Source organism: Tupaia chinensis, unplaced genomic scaffold (assembly GCF_000334495.1).
Source record: "Tupaia chinensis unplaced genomic scaffold, TupChi_1.0 Scaffold000112_1, whole genome shotgun sequence".
Classification (NCBI taxonomy): domain Eukaryota; kingdom Metazoa; phylum Chordata; class Mammalia; order Scandentia; family Tupaiidae; genus Tupaia; species Tupaia belangeri.
The window spans coordinates 2,464,832-2,480,362 of record NW_006159576.1 but is presented as its reverse complement, the minus strand read 5'-3'; the positions used below and the strand labels follow the sequence as shown (position 1 = coordinate 2,480,362).

At 38.2% G+C, this 15,531-nt stretch overlaps 1 protein-coding gene and 1 pseudogene across 1 annotated transcript in view; one reads left to right on the top strand and one right to left on the bottom strand.

Moving 5' to 3' along the window:
• Nucleotides 1-15,531, top strand: part of RGL1 (ral guanine nucleotide dissociation stimulator like 1) — a 370,662-nt gene that overhangs the window by 132,390 nt on the left and 222,741 nt on the right. Inside the window, 1 exon segment of the mRNA XM_014586063.2 lies at nucleotides 9,744-9,907. Within this exon segment, the coding sequence (XP_014441549.2) occupies nucleotides 9,776-9,907 (132 nt within the window). The 5' untranslated portion in view covers nucleotides 9,744-9,775.
• The window catches only part of LOC102485247 (chromobox protein homolog 1-like), a 42,341-nt pseudogene continuing 37,910 nt past the window's right edge, over nucleotides 11,101-15,531 (bottom strand).

Below are 15,531 nucleotides of genomic sequence, written 5' to 3'. Positions count from 1 at the left end.
GATAAACTTTTAAAACAAGAAAAGAAAATTTAAAAAGAAATTGGGGTTCTCTTACAGGATTCACTAAAGGACAAATGGGGCTCTAATTCAAAACAGGGATTGCGTCTTCTCCAATATGCATCTATCGTAACTAAGATAACAGTCTTTCCTGCATTTACTGATGAGAATGTTGCTATGCAATGGCAAGATCAAGCTTTGGGGAGGGTCCATTAGAATCCCAGGTGAGACTTTGGCTTCTTGTGTTTGTTCTGGGCACTCAAATCACCAGGGAATAAGCTCACAAGATCTGTGCAAAAGGCAGAGTCAGGGAGTGGCAGTTGTAGAGGTTTCCTCTTATTGGTTACATTGTCTTTTGGTCTTTTGAATGTGGTCATCTGGGTCATTGAGTTTTTATCCCACGTGGGCTAGGCTTGCCATGTTATAGCCCAGGTGCAGATCCAAAAGGCTGAAAATAAAGTTAAAATGTGAGCCAGTAGTAAAACTCACTCTAATGCAAGACTTGCAGATTCCTCTCTCCCTCCTTCTTGCAGGGTAAATATTGGACACTTTTCTTTGGTCTTAGCACCATTTATAGAGATTTACTCCTATTCCAGGGATGAAGATCAGGTAGAGAACAATATAGATGGAAACTAAGATGCTTGCACTGAATATAAAGCTTCCAGCACCAAGCTGGTCTAGTAAATTGGTGTCTGCGTATTTAGCAGCAGCAGCTAGATCAGAACTATGAAAGCAATCAAGGAGTCCTGTGTAAAGGACAAGGAATGACAGTAGTGTACAATATATATGAAAACCATGGTGTCCTTGCCACTTAGACTGTGAGGGAGGATAAGGATTGATGTAGCGCTCACTTGGCATCCCTGTGCTAGCAGTGTTATCTTGAGAGAGTTCCCCCCACTGAGACCTTCCATTTTCCTGTGGCCTAGTAAAGTGAATGTAATTAAATAGATTAAATTTCCATTCACTGCAAAGTAAAAGACTGAGAACAGATTGCTCTTTAACCTGAAATGTGGAAGAGCCAATCTCCCTGGGAGTTAGTTAAAATGACTGTGCATTAGCTGGTAAACTCAACAGATTTTTTTTCTCTGAATCAAATATTTTTAGATTTTTTTTTGCATTCTTCCTATGAGAAGCCCACCTCTGAATCCTTTCAAGGGCTCACATTCCCAGGAATTCAGTTTTATCTACATGACGCTGTTTGTAAGTGGAACATTGTTAAAGGGTAGCAGTGGCGTGGAGGGGTGAGGACACTGCTCTGCATTCAGGTTTTGGTCATAGGGCATGTGAGAGACAGAGAGAAAGTGAGATGGCCAAGGGTGATGGCTGTGCCACAATCCCTTCCACTCTATTCTCCTCTTGGGATTTTGGGCGCGTGTGCGCACACACACACACACACACACACACACACATGCCTGGAATGATTTTAGGTCACTTGAACTATGGTCAGCCATGTGGGAGTCCAGTGCCCTAACCACCACACCACTTGCTAGCCCCAGGTTTGTTCTTTAATCTCCCTTGATTTGAGTTTCTCCTGAGACTTGTTCTAAAGAGGAACTGGTGCATGGGAAGTCCTCGCCAGTGCCTGGCATTATCAGTGCTTAACACACTGTGGTGTGGTTCCTGCTATGGATGTTCCATCGTTACTGTTGAGACCTAAAGGATGGTTCTGACCTGATTCAACTTAACTTTCTTCAACTTGAAGATAAAAATTAGCCTAGAGACCAACAGTTGATGTAATGGTTATGTCGTTGGACTCACACACAGTTGACTGTGGTTCGAATCCCAGACAGACCCTGGTGGCCTAAAATTCATGCTGGGCGCTTGTGAGCATGTACCCAAGATTCCAAGAAGAGATTAGAGGAGAAAGGATTGCAGCATGGCCATCCTCCCCGGGGCTGTGATTTCTTGTTTTCTGTCTCTCTGTCTCTGTGTCTCTAGTCAGCGCGTGCACCCTATAGCAAAAAAATTTCTCTTAAACAAAATTAGTCTGGTACCAGTAGTTAGCGTAATGGCTATGTCGCTAGACTTGCATGTAGTCGACTGTGGTTTGAGTCCTGGACCCAGTGGCTTAAAACTGACACCGAGTGCGTGTGTGTGTGTGTGCCCAAGATCCTGAGAGGAGAATGGAGAAGGGATTGCAGCGTGGCCATCCCCCCTGGGGGGTGATTTCTCGCTTTCTGTCTCTCTGTCTCTGTCTGTCTGGTGAGCACACGCACCCTATGGCAAAAACCTTTCCAAAAAAAAAAAAAGAATTCGTCTATAACGATTGAACTGGATAGTGCTTCCCTAATGGTTTTTGCATTTTGGCCTCATTCAGCCAGTTAAGGCTGGAATTCACAGAATTGCGAAACATTTGAGCCTTGGACAGTCATGTGACTTACAGTTTCGTCTCATTTGAAGCTTCCAAGTGACATAATGGCTGAGCTTTAGATGTAATAAAAATTCGGGCTATAAAAAAAATTCAGTCCTCCAAGATTTCCTCTATTCCTCTTAGAAGGGTTCTTTGTGATCTCAGCCTCTGTACCGTGTAAGTACCCTCTCCTCCCCTGCGTCTGTCTTTGCAGATCTGTTACCAGACTGCCACATTGCTTGGAGGCCAGCTGTCCTGGGGTCGGCTCTCTAGGCTGAGCATGAATTGCCGGGCAAAGAGCAGCATTTCTCCAGGGAGGTTCACAAGGGCAGTAAAAACTCAGTCTGGGTTTCACCCTGTTTTTCTTTATTATTAAAAACTTCTGCCAAATACTATCAGTGAGAGGGGAAAAGTATGCAAAGTTTGAAGTCCAGTTGGACCAGCCTTTAAAAAAAATATGAACTTGAATAAAGCAGAATGCCCTGCACTTCTTTAATTTTCTACATCTAACAGGAGACAGTTGCTGACAGAGAAAGTCACTTCAAATTCCGCAGACACTGTTGTGCAACCTTGCTCAGCATTCACAAGACTCTGCATAATTAAAATTCCTCAGAAAATGGTTGCCCAGTAATTGACATTTGTCCCAGAATGTTGTGTATCATAGTGGCACATGCCTAGCCGTTATTTCAGTAAAGTGACTTTTTTAAAGGGCTATAGAGCTTTTTATTTTTTTAAATGTTGAAGCAATCTATTAAGTTTTCGTGCTTGCAAAACTCTGCCAGCCAGCCTACCAAGAGAGCCAGAGTAAATTGTGGAAAGCAAACAAAGCAATACACAGAGTATAGGTGAGTTGCCTTATATAGACCAGAAATGCTGGTCATAGTCTAAAGAGGAATCGATAATGTGGCTCTCTTGCCTCATTCGTTCCTAGCACATTGATGTATACTGTCACATCTAACATAATCTACTCTTTTTTTAAAAAAAAATTATTTAAATTTTATTCATTATTATTTTTGTTTTTTAAACTTGACCAGAGATGGGATGGGAAGTGATAAAGCCAGGTTCAGGACTCAAACCACTGTCAGCCATGTGGGAGTCCAGCTCTTATAGTGATTACAGTATGCCATCTGCCTGCTCCTAGACATAACCTATGTTTAATATTGCTACAGAACAGTCTTTTGTGCCTCTGGTAGAGATACTGCCCACACTAGGAATTCCTCTGTATGGCATGGCTTCCTGAAGTCCTTCCTGTCTGATTATCTGTCTGTGTCTGAGTCTCCATTTCCATTCAAGAATCTTTGATTCTAGACAGCTGGGTTTCTCTCTCTCTCTGTTTAGAAGGAATAGACTGGTCAGATCACTATAATGTATTCACCACAATTGGAAGATGGTCCTTGAGACCTCTTTGGTAGATGTGTAGATATCGCAATAGTAGTCATGATTAGGGACCTCTACCACTGAACCAGGATTGGATACCAAGGATTGATGAGCATGTCCAGACACCAGCTTTACAAAGCCTCCCAAACTTCTGGTCAACTACATGTCAGAGAGTTTTAGGTTGTCCCTTTATAGTCACAGCTCAGATATATCTATGACTGCCATGGTGCTGTTACAATATCAGACCATGTGCTAGAGGAGTAGCTAATGCACATTGTGAGAGTAAGTACAATATGTGAGTGACCCAGAGAAACCATAACCTTTCTCTGCTTTGTTCAGTAGTGTAAATCGTTCAGCTTTCCTGGAAAAAGAATTCAATATTAGTTTCACTTTCTACATTTGGGGAGAGATGCCTTGTTTTATAACTGTAAGGGGTCTCAGAAATCTTGCAGTCCATTTATTCATATTAAAAATGAGTAAACAGAGGCTAAATAAAGTGAAATGGTTTGCCCAAAGGTTAGAGAAATAACTATAGCCTCTTAATTTGAATCCAGGCCTCTCACTAGAATGTCACTATGCAAATCTAAACCTTTGAGTAAAACCAAATGCAAAGATAGTTCTTGATAGCCTTGTAGATAGAAGAGCTGAAGATAGTAAGAAATAAAAATAAACAAACTTATCTTAGCTGTACAAGACCTCAGCTCATTAGGAAGAAGAATGAGGAGGAGAGAAGGTGGAGAGACAGAAATGGCAGAAAGACAAATAATCAGGAGGAGGGACTAGAACAGGGCAAATGCCTGACAGTTTCAAGATTAGATGAAATCTCAGTTGAGTTAAAAACAAAACAAAAGATTTTTTCAGTGAAGCAAGAGTCGCGTAAAGGAGAAAAAGCAGAAAACCATATTATTAATATGTGTAATAGACTCTGCAGTGGCAGAAGAAAAACATGGCTTTCATAGATAAAGATAAGAAACACCAAACCATTCCTGTAGGTTTCAGAATATTCAACACTTTTTTCCTTTCAAAAATATTTAAAGAGAAGGGGAAGGGAAAAAAGAATGATTTTTAAGAATTTTTCATACACTCATACACTATTTATTATCATAGGAGGGAAAGTAAAATTCAAGAAAGTGCAGATTAATTTAGCAAATAAAGTCTAGCCTGTGGGTTATTAAAGTAAATGCAGACTTGAGCGAGTGGGTCCTAGCTCTGATTTTTAATGCCATGTCTCAAAAATTGTGTCCGTGGAAGTTATGGATAATTTTTATTAAATAGCAAGGATAAACACTAATAACAGCACATTTCTGTGTTCTTAGATTGTCAATTACTACTTATGTTTTCTTTTTTTCCTGAGAATTATTTACCTAGTTTTATTTATTTTTATCATTTTTAATTTGCACATACTCACCAGAGAGAGACAGAGAGAGAAGGGAGAGTGAGAAAGCAAGTTGCCAGGTCTGGGACTGGAACCATGGTCAGCCATGTGGTAGTCCAGTGTCTAAGCCATTCTGCCACCTGCTGGCCCCACCATTTATGTTTTGAAGATTAGCCCCTGAGAAGCTGCTCGTTTATTCTTGGTGCTTAGTGATCATGAAGGGTATGAAGTTGCTACCTGGGTCCTTTGTTATGACTCTGGACAATGGTATGCCCTGCAGTCAGTGATTACTTTTGAAGAAATGGATGAAGTAGTTATAATATGATATAGATATTATGTCATAAGCATAGTATTAGTAAACATTTTAAAAAGAAGACATAGACCTTAAAAGCACAAATTTTAAATGAACACAATTGAGGAAATAAATATTTTCTTATAAATATTTTCTTATTGATAATAATTATTTTCACCAATTTTTAACTGCTGTCTATTTCTTCTGAGGCAGCAAAGATTTATGAATTTTTTTTATTTTAGCGATTGCCACAGAGAATATGTGCTCACCAGAGAGAGACAGAGAGGAAGAGAGAGGGAGAGGCAGAAAGCACCCCCCAGTGAGGTATTATGCCATAGTCCTTTCTATTTCCTCATCCTGTTAGGATTTAAGGAACACACACACACACACACACACACACACACACGTGCATTTTTCAAGCCACTGGGACTGGGGTTTGAACTGTGGTTGGTCATATGGGATTTAGCTCCCTTTAACCATTAGACTACAGGGCTGGCTTTATAAATTTTAATTATCATGACCTTTGGATTTAAGTTAATCTTTAGAAATCTTAATAAAAAACTCTCAGCTTTGGTGGAAATATCAGAAGTCTAGGACTTGAAGGTGGAGTGACCCATAAAACCCTTATGTCACTTATTTCATCTGCAAATTGTTCCTCAGTGTCAAGTGAGAACATCTTTTTTCCATTTCATCAGATTTATCGTCCCTGTTTTAATTTTACCTTTCTGCTTCATTCAGTAGAGACAGTATACAATCCCATTCCTTTTACTGTAGAAAAAAGTTAAAGAAATTTCTTTTTAAAATTTTGAGAATCATTGTTTTCCTATTGATTTATGTTCTGATGAGAGATTTACCTTTACATACATACAGCTAGCTTCCTTTCCTCACCCACACCCATTTTAAGACTGATCTTTCCATTCAGTGATTTGAAAAAAATTCCATTTTGGGTATTGGGTGTTTTAGGATGACAGTTCTTCAAAGTTGATTTCCAGAAGAGCTAGTACAGTTCATGATATTTTAGATCAGTTCTTGACTAGAACAGAAGATTTTTGCCTTTTCAGTTTACAGGGATTTCATCTTATCCAATGGTACATTAAATTGGGCTCATGTTAGTGGTATTTTCAGGGGGGTTGTCTTATAAGCCTTGACCATGTATTTAAGAAAGCAAGTAAGCACAGCCTGGCAGTATAGGCTGTATCGTACTAGACTGTAGTACTGGAAGCCACATGCCGACCACCACATGGATCCTTGGGTAGACTGGGCACACAGATACATTCACTCTCTATTATTAAAAAAGAAGAAAACCAGTAGCTTAATCCTTAGATATGTAACACACCAGTGGTAGAGGAATGCCTACATAAACCTCCCGTTTTAATAAAACGTGGCTCCACCATATAGATTTCTATCTCTTTTTAGGGGAATAGGTAGGAAACCTATAATGCACGAATTATTTAAAGAAAGTATGAAATTGAACTCTAGATTTGAAGAGAAAGACATGTCAGTTGCAGGAATAGCTCTACAATTTGTGAGGCCATACAAAATGGAAATACATGGCCCTTTGTTCAAAAATTAAAGAATTTCAAGACAGTGAAAGCAGAGCACTCTAAAAGGACTGGGCTCTTCACAGCATAGGCCCTGTGTGACTTTACAGGTCACACACCCACGAGATCTCAGACAGGATGGAGGATCTCAAAATCTTGAAGAGCCTTCTCAGAACTGGCTGCCTTTCTGTATCTCTCCTTAGCTCCTGAGTGCTTTGGAATGGTTTAAAACTTGGAATTGCATCTTCCTCCCAAACAGGGCAAAGAGCAATCTGTGGGAAGTCAGTACACAGTAGAGTTCAATCTCTAACACTGAAAACCTGCCAACTTTCCCCCACTCTGCAGAGACGAGAAAGCAGCTGTGGGCAGTAGAGTAAGCCCTGTGGGTTGGTGGGATATATCATACTTACAGATGTTCCATTGTTCATTCTGAGATTTAATAGTTTGTCTTTTTATCCAGTTACGTTTCCATAGTATATGAAGGACACAGCTAAAACCACTTTATGTAGATTTCCCACTTAGTTTTGCTTTATTATTTGTTGTTTACAGTATTATCTCCAATAACAACAATGGAATTTCCTTCCCTACTCATCTGGCCTGCTTCCATTTTGCCTGTTTATTTTAATTTCCTCTTTTTGGACCTAATCCTCTACATGACTCCTCTTTGTTTATTTCCTTGCTTCTATGTGTCAGCATCATTTATTATTGTGTTCACTCAGAAAAACTTTGTTCATTAATTATGGATGTCTGTTTCCTGGTTCCTAATGGAAGTATATTAAGTGCTCAGTGTTTCTAAGTACTTCACGATGGTTTGGGTTATCAGTTTCCTCCTCATTACTTTCTTCAAGAAGATGGACTTACTCTTCCTGCTTACAGATGGAACATGCAAGACCCCAAGGCAGAGAATTCACTTCTCTGCAGAAGACTTGCTTTCTCAGCTCCTCTAACTTGTCATCCCTGCCCCCTTACCAAATTCAATTTCCATATACTTTTATTTGAGGAGCAGGTTATGTGACTAGATTATAGAAGTCCTGCTTTTTGTAGGTATATTCATTCCCTGAAGACATTTCCACCAACTCTAGTCTATTGTTAACTAATGAGCAAATCCATTTTATCCATTAACTGCTTAGGGGTGCAGGATGAATGTTAGGCTTGATTCCTTCCTTGGGAGAACTCAATAAAATCAATACAAAGTTAAGGAGAAGTGATAATTTGACTTCTACAACTGTTATTTGAGTATGCTGGATATGCCTCCTCATTTTCAATGGATTCTAATTATTTACAGAATGATTTAATTAACTCATTTATCACACATTTAGTACTGTACATATGTCACCATCTTCAGATGCTTATAAGACTAGAAGGTAAAAGTAGAGTTGAAAGCAAATAATAGTGTTATAGGTGACACGGAGAAGTCTGTTCAGAGTACATGAAGAGAGTAACAAAGGAAGGAGGTCTTTATTCTCTTGAGGACAAGTGTCAGAGATGAGGGCTAAAGATTCTGGATGTATTTGAGAGCCATAAATACTTCCAAATGACTGAAACAGATTTCTGAGGAGGGGCAGGGAGTGAGAGGAGATAAGAGAGGTGGAAGAAGCCAGACACAAAGGGCCTTCGATGCCAGGCTTGGAAGTAGTTTGGGTCTTATTCTCCAGGAAAAGTTTTATGTAGGTGGAATATCACTAAGATTTATTTTAGATTACCCAGAGAAGGATGGAGTCAAGGGAACTTGACTGGAGACAAAGAAGACTCCTTCCACATATGGTGCTAGTAAGCAAGATAGGATGAGATCTGCACAAGCCAGCAGCAGATGGAAAGACGTCAAAGAAGTAGACTTTCGAGTGCAGGCATTCATCTTAAAATATTATCTTTACAGCAACTGTTGATGAAATCAGCACCCAGGAAAGCAATTTAGCCAATAAATGTCAAAGGAAATCTTCCTCTGTGCTTCCATTGCCATTCGGAAACATGATTATTGAGGCATTTTGCACACTATATTGTAATATATTACACGTACATGTTACAGTTTCTTTCCCTTCCTTTCTTCCTTCCTTCTTCCCTTTCTTCCTTCCTTTTCTTCCTTTTCTTTCTTTTTTGTGTCAGAGAGAGAGAAAGAGATACCCCAATAGAACTTCCATGCCTGGGCTCAGCTGACTCATCTAGATCACTAGCTTGCGCATTTATGGTCACATGTTTGGGGAGGTCCCGGGACAAGAACCAGGAATCTTCCCATGTGGTCCAGTTGTGTTACCACTGTGCCACCTTCTGGCCTCATTCTATATTGCTAATGCTTGTTTATCATTCTTTCTTCCCTGAGGCTTTAAACTTCTTAAGGTTAACAACCAAACTACTGAATTATTTGTGTATGCCTAGCATGGAGTCTTGAGTAAACAATTTCTCCATGGATATTTGAAGAGCAAAACTTTTGACACCACCATCAGTGTTCCTCGTAGCATGAAGATATGAAAACACTGCTCAGAATTGCTCAACACTCACCCATTTCCATCTGTCCCCCTGAAAGGGCCAAAGCAAAGTGATGAGCAGCTCTAACAGGCTGTTGATACTTTTTGCTTTGTTTTAAAATTTATATCACTTCATCCATTATCCAAATGTGTCTTTGCCTCCAGAAGTCTGCATTAAAATGCCAATAATGAATATTTATCATAAAAGTGGCCATAAAAATTGATGCCTCTTGTGATACTGTCTTCAGTGGTCTCATTGTCCACAAATCAAGGGTGATAATTTGCTTTCATATGTCTCTTTATGTTACTTAACGTGTTAACCTGAATCATGCTTTCTCTTTCCACACAGATCCGTAATGCCTCCTGCCTGTCTCTTTCAAGATGGAGGGGAAACCTATGGGAGAGCCTACTCAAGTGGTGTCTAAATCCAAACTTTCCACCAGGGTCGAGAGCACAGGACATTGGCTGGTGGAAGATCATGCACGGATATGGGAAGTTTTAAAGACAGAGGAGGTAAGACAGTTCTGAATGACACAGTTGGTGCAATGTTGGATTTGCTCATACATGAGACTGCAGTTTTCCTTCAGTGAAAATTCTAAATACAGCTTTTATTTTTATTATGTGTGTAAGGTAGAATAGGCATAGTTGGATGAAGAGCTATAAAACAAAGATTGGAAACACAATGGAATTTTTTTTTTGAGAGAGATTTTTGCTATCGGGTGCATACGTTCACCAGAGACAGAGACAGAAGCAAGAGAGCACCTCCTGGGGGGATGGCCATGACATGATCCCTTCTCCTCCATTCTCCTCCTGGGATCTTGGGTATGTACATACACACACCCGAAGTGAATTTTAAGCAGCCAGGTTCAGGACTCAAACTATGGTTGGCCATGTGGGAGTCTAGCAACATAACCACTATGCCATCTGCTGATCCCACACAATGGAATTGTTAACCTGAGCTCAGAAATTTCTGATTTCACTGAGCTTTGGATATGCTCATCTTATCTGCTCTGATAATAATAGAAAGCTAGAAAAGAGTGTCTCAGAGAAAGGTACAAAAGAAAGTAGTTTAAAACAACTAATGTATTTTAGAAATGAAACAGGGAAATCACAGAACACTTAGTCAATTATTTTTTTTCCAAGAGGCTGTCTGGGTGATATTTATTATCTTAAGCGATTGTCTAGGATCTGGTCCTCAGTTTGCGAAGTCTAGAAATTTTATTTTCTCAGACATTTGACTGAAGATATACTGTTCTGAGGCATGAATTAAATTTTTGTGACTGATAGATGAAAAGAACATGGCCATCCCTTCATTGATAAAGATAAACAGAAGAATTTCATCTCCTGGAATACTCAGGTTATAATGTCTAGTACCGATTCTCCTTGCAAGCAAACCTAAATGGGAAAACAAGTAATGGTGAGAAAGTTGATTTCTAAGGACGGAATCACAGCAAGTAATTGTATAAATTCCTTGTTTGACAGCAGGAGGCTAAGTATATCAGTTCTAGTTCTCTGATTGCAAGCAATAGGAACTGACTCTACTTTAAGCACAATGAGAAATTATTGAAAGATGCCGAGAAGCTTGGAGAAGTAGGCTCAGAAATAGGCTAGGAACCAAATCAGTAGGAACTGCTTGGGGTTCTACCCCAGCAGAAATTCCAAACTGGTGTTTCCCTCCCACCCCCAATAGTTTAATGTTTCTCTGCTCAGGATGCAGTCATGGGAGAGAAGACCTCACTGAAAAGTTTAATCACATGTTTTTCTTTGGTTATTCTATAAAGAGAAAAAGAGTCTTCCATTAGAAATCATTATACCAAGTCTTGACTGCATTTGTATTTTTGTCCAAATTTCTAACATGTACACATTGGGACAATCTTAATCCGAGAAAGTAATCACCTGACAACTAGTCTTACACATGTGAAATCCGGCAGAAGGAAGTGTTCCCTCTCCAAAGGGATACTTGCACAATAGTTGTTTATTTATTTATTTTTTTTATTTAAGAAACATGATTCTATAAGTAAGAAGTTTTTTGTATCCTACCTGACAGGGCCAATGATTGGGGTGAGCTAAGTGAGGTGCTGAGGGAACAAGGTTTAAGGAAGCACTCACTTCTAGCTTTGTGCCCTGCACAAACTTAAAAAAAAGAGTACATCCTTCACATTTGCACTCTAGGCTTCTTGCTTCTCTCTCCCTAATCTTGGTCCCTGCCACTCAATTCTGTTCCCCTGATGTTCATATGATATCACCATCATATTTGCATTGTGTCATTCTAACATTCCCCAAAGGCGATCACAACCCTGAATTTGGTGTTAATCATTCTTATGCATATTTCAATACTTAAACTGCATCTGTGCATATCTATAATATATAGTATTGATTTACATATCTTAAATTTTATATCAGCTTCACACTGTATTTGTACAACTTGCCTTTTTCACTTCATGTTTTATTTCTATTTTTTTGTTGATACACGTAGTTCTAATTTATTCATTTTAACTACTGTTTACATTTTGTTGATGAATAGAGTCAAATTATCCATTTTTTTGTTAATTACTTTTTTAAAAAAACACAGTGTCCAATATAATACATTTTTTTCTTGTGGATGTGTGTTAGAGTTTTTTCCTAGCATAGACACCTAGATGTGATATGCTGAGTTGTAAGCTGTGAATATCTTTAGTTTTGCTAGATATTATTATTAATTGATTGGTCTCTGAAATAAGGTCATGAATTTATATCCCATTAGCAGCATATAAGAGTTTCTCTGTTCTATATCCTCACCTGTTTTGATATTGACAGACCTTTAAATATTGGCTAATCTGATTTTAGAAGTTTTGCTTTTATTTTTCACTTTTAAAACCTTTTTTCAGGTAAGACACAAACATACACATAGGCAGACCTGCAGAGGGTCAGGGTCACTGATATCACTGTTTTCTACCTCCACATCTTGTCTTACTGGAAGGTTCATACATACTAAACAAAACAGGATTAAATCTAGCACAACCGAGGGTGATGTGACTGGGAGCCCTGGTGCACAGGCAATGGGTGAAGCTGCTGCTGGTTTAACATGGCATACTCTTTTAGAGTAAACTTTTTTTTATATATATAAGTAGGAGGAATACACTCTAAATAATGATAAAAAACCATACTACAGTAAATACATACCAAAAACATAGTTGTTCATTATCATTAACAAGTTGTATGTAGTATACATAATTGTATGTGGTGACAGACAGTGCACTAGGTTTATTTATATCACCATCACAAACACATGAGTAATGTGTTGCATTATGAGCTTACAACAGCTATAACATCTCTAGATAATAGGGATTTTTCAACTCCATTACAATCATATGGGACCGCCATGATATACGCATTCTGTCATTGCCTGAAGCATAATTATACAGTGCATGAGTGTATTTACTTATCTAAGAGCTTAGTAGTAATAAAAATCTCACTTTGGTCTTAAGATTTTCTTTTTCCTTTCTTTCTTTTCTTTTTTTTTTTTTTTGAGTGCACTCTTGGAATAATAGTTTAGGTGGATATATAATGATAAGTTATTCTCTCAGTTGACTGAAAATGTTCTGTTGTCCTCTGCCTTCTGTTGTTTTAGCATAAAATATAGATTCTAGTCCTTGGAATGTGATTTTTTTTTCTAGCTACTTAGCTCTTCTTTATGTTTTTGCTCTTCTGAAGTTTCATTCTTCTATTTCTAGATGTGGGTTACTTTCTATTTTTCTTTTAAACTTTTTGAATTCAAAATGCTTCTCAAAAAAGTGAATTGGTGTCATTCATCAGTCTGAAAATATCTTTGTAATTTTTGTCTCCAACTCTTGCCTCATTCTCCTTTTATGACTCTGAAAGGATTTATGTTTGCTCTTTTCATTCTTTGCTCATGTTCCTTTCAGTTTTTTTTAATCTCTTTCACAGTTACTATCACTTTTTTTTCTTGTCTGTGTTCACTTTGCTTAATTTTAGACCTTCCAGTTCATTAATTCTCTCTTTAGCTCTATCTAATATGATCTTTAATTCAGTCTTTGAGTTTTAAAGTTTCAATTATTATTTTTTTACTCTAGAAGTTCTAGTTTGTGTTTTTAAGATCTTTTAGTCATTTTAAAAATCTTAGCTTTTTATTTATAATTTTATTTATTGTTAAAGGCATATTTGTTAAGAATTATGAAAGGTCTCAGATTTTATCTTATTTGTAAGTTAGCTTGTTAACATACAGTGTTGTATACGATTAAAGAAGACCTGGGACTCTTGGCCAAGAGCAAAAGGTTTTGTTACTTGCAGCAGAAGCATTAATTTAAGTGTCAGCATGTTTGTTTTGTTTCCTATATCCCAGTTTCTACAGAAGTGATACAAATGGGCCTAGATAGATGCCTATACTGGGGAAGAACACTGACCTTGAGAAACTTGTCACTTTACAGTAGTCAGTAAGCAAGTCTGTACTTTGTTCTAACATTAGCTCATCTTTCAGGGTTATTATTGCAAGCCTAGATGGTAAAATGGTCTGGGTGAAGATCAGCTGGGGTATATACAACAAAATATGTAAGAACAAGAAAGACCTATGGAAGATTTTTTTTTACTCTCTGTCTCTGCCTCTCTCTCTCTCTCTTTTGTTATCTATTATTTCTCTCTCTCCCTGCTTAGAATTTACTACCACAAACCCACCTGCCCATAGGTTTCCAGCCTGTATTCATATTGAGTGGACTGGAAAACATCAACACTTACTTGTCAAGAATTATGAAAGACCTTAGATTTACATATTGGGTCACTGGAAAAGTCATGACATATTTTTGATTACAAAAAACAGAAAAATAAGTCAGGATTTTTCTAATGACCCAATATTTACATATGTTTAAACTGTATATTAAATATGTGTGTGTGTGTGTGTGTGTGTGTATGTATGTGAGTATACACACACATATTTAATTGCTGGAGGGTGTGTGTGCTTGCCAGAGACAGAGAGAAGGAGAGGGAGAAAGCAGCCTCTGATTAGAGTGTGGTCACTCTGCAATCCCATGTCCTCCGTTTCTCCTCCCTGTCAGGGTTTTGAGCATGCAGGCCTATGCTCCTGGTGTGTTTTTCAAGCAGCTTGCGCTAGGACTCAAACGTTGGTTGGTCATGTGGGAACCAGCTCCTTTAAGTATAGGAGGCTTTTTACTGGGCCAGCCTATCCTAACAATATTAAATACAGTAATAATAAATAAAACAAATATAAATGTTTTCTAAAAACCATGAAATATAATGGTTTCATATTCTGAATCTGGTAAGTCAAAAAGCTATGCATCTTACTCTGTTTTTTGTTGTTCGTTTTTGCATATGTTGTTTTGTTTCTTTGTAAGTTTTGTGATTTTTTTAAAATAAATAAACCTAGAGTTTTATTAAGTCAAAAACTGACAACTGTGGTATGAAATTTACATTTAAACAAAGTTTTCACAGAAACCTAACACGTGCTTAAAAAGATTTAACTATGCAGCTCAAGATATCGGTCTAGATGCTATCAAGAACTGGATGGATGCATGGTTGAAGACAGAGCATTTTGGGTATCAGTTAATTCTTAGGAATTTTTTTTTTTTTTTAAGAGGTTTTCGCTATAGGGCTCGCGTGCTCGCCAGAAAGACAGAGAGAGGCAGAGAAATAGAAAGCAAGAAATCACCCCCTGGGGGGATGGCAACACCGCAATCCCTTCTCCTCCATTCTCCTCTCAGGATCTTGGTCATGCATGCATATGTGCCCAGCGTGAGTTTAAGCCACCAGGTCCGGGACTTGATCCGTGGTCGACTACATGGGAGTTCAGCGACATAGCCATTACGCCAACTGCTGGTCCTTGTTTTGTGTATTAAAGTGAATCACTGCCCCAGTATGAAAGTTTAATCTTCTCCTGAAACCAGGGTTTTTGAAATAATTTAACCCTTGAATTAATTCAGTGAAATTTGTGCTGTCAGTAACTGAACCCTTCCACCAATGGTTTCAGAGTTTGTAGTTGAAAAAAACAGAGGCTTTAAGAATTGCCCACTTCATTTTTTTTATTACTTTTTTTTTCACATTATTTATTTTGTATATACTTTCAATCATATTGTTTGGCTTACCATGAGACCATTTCGATATGTGCACATTTCTCCCCAGACCTGTTG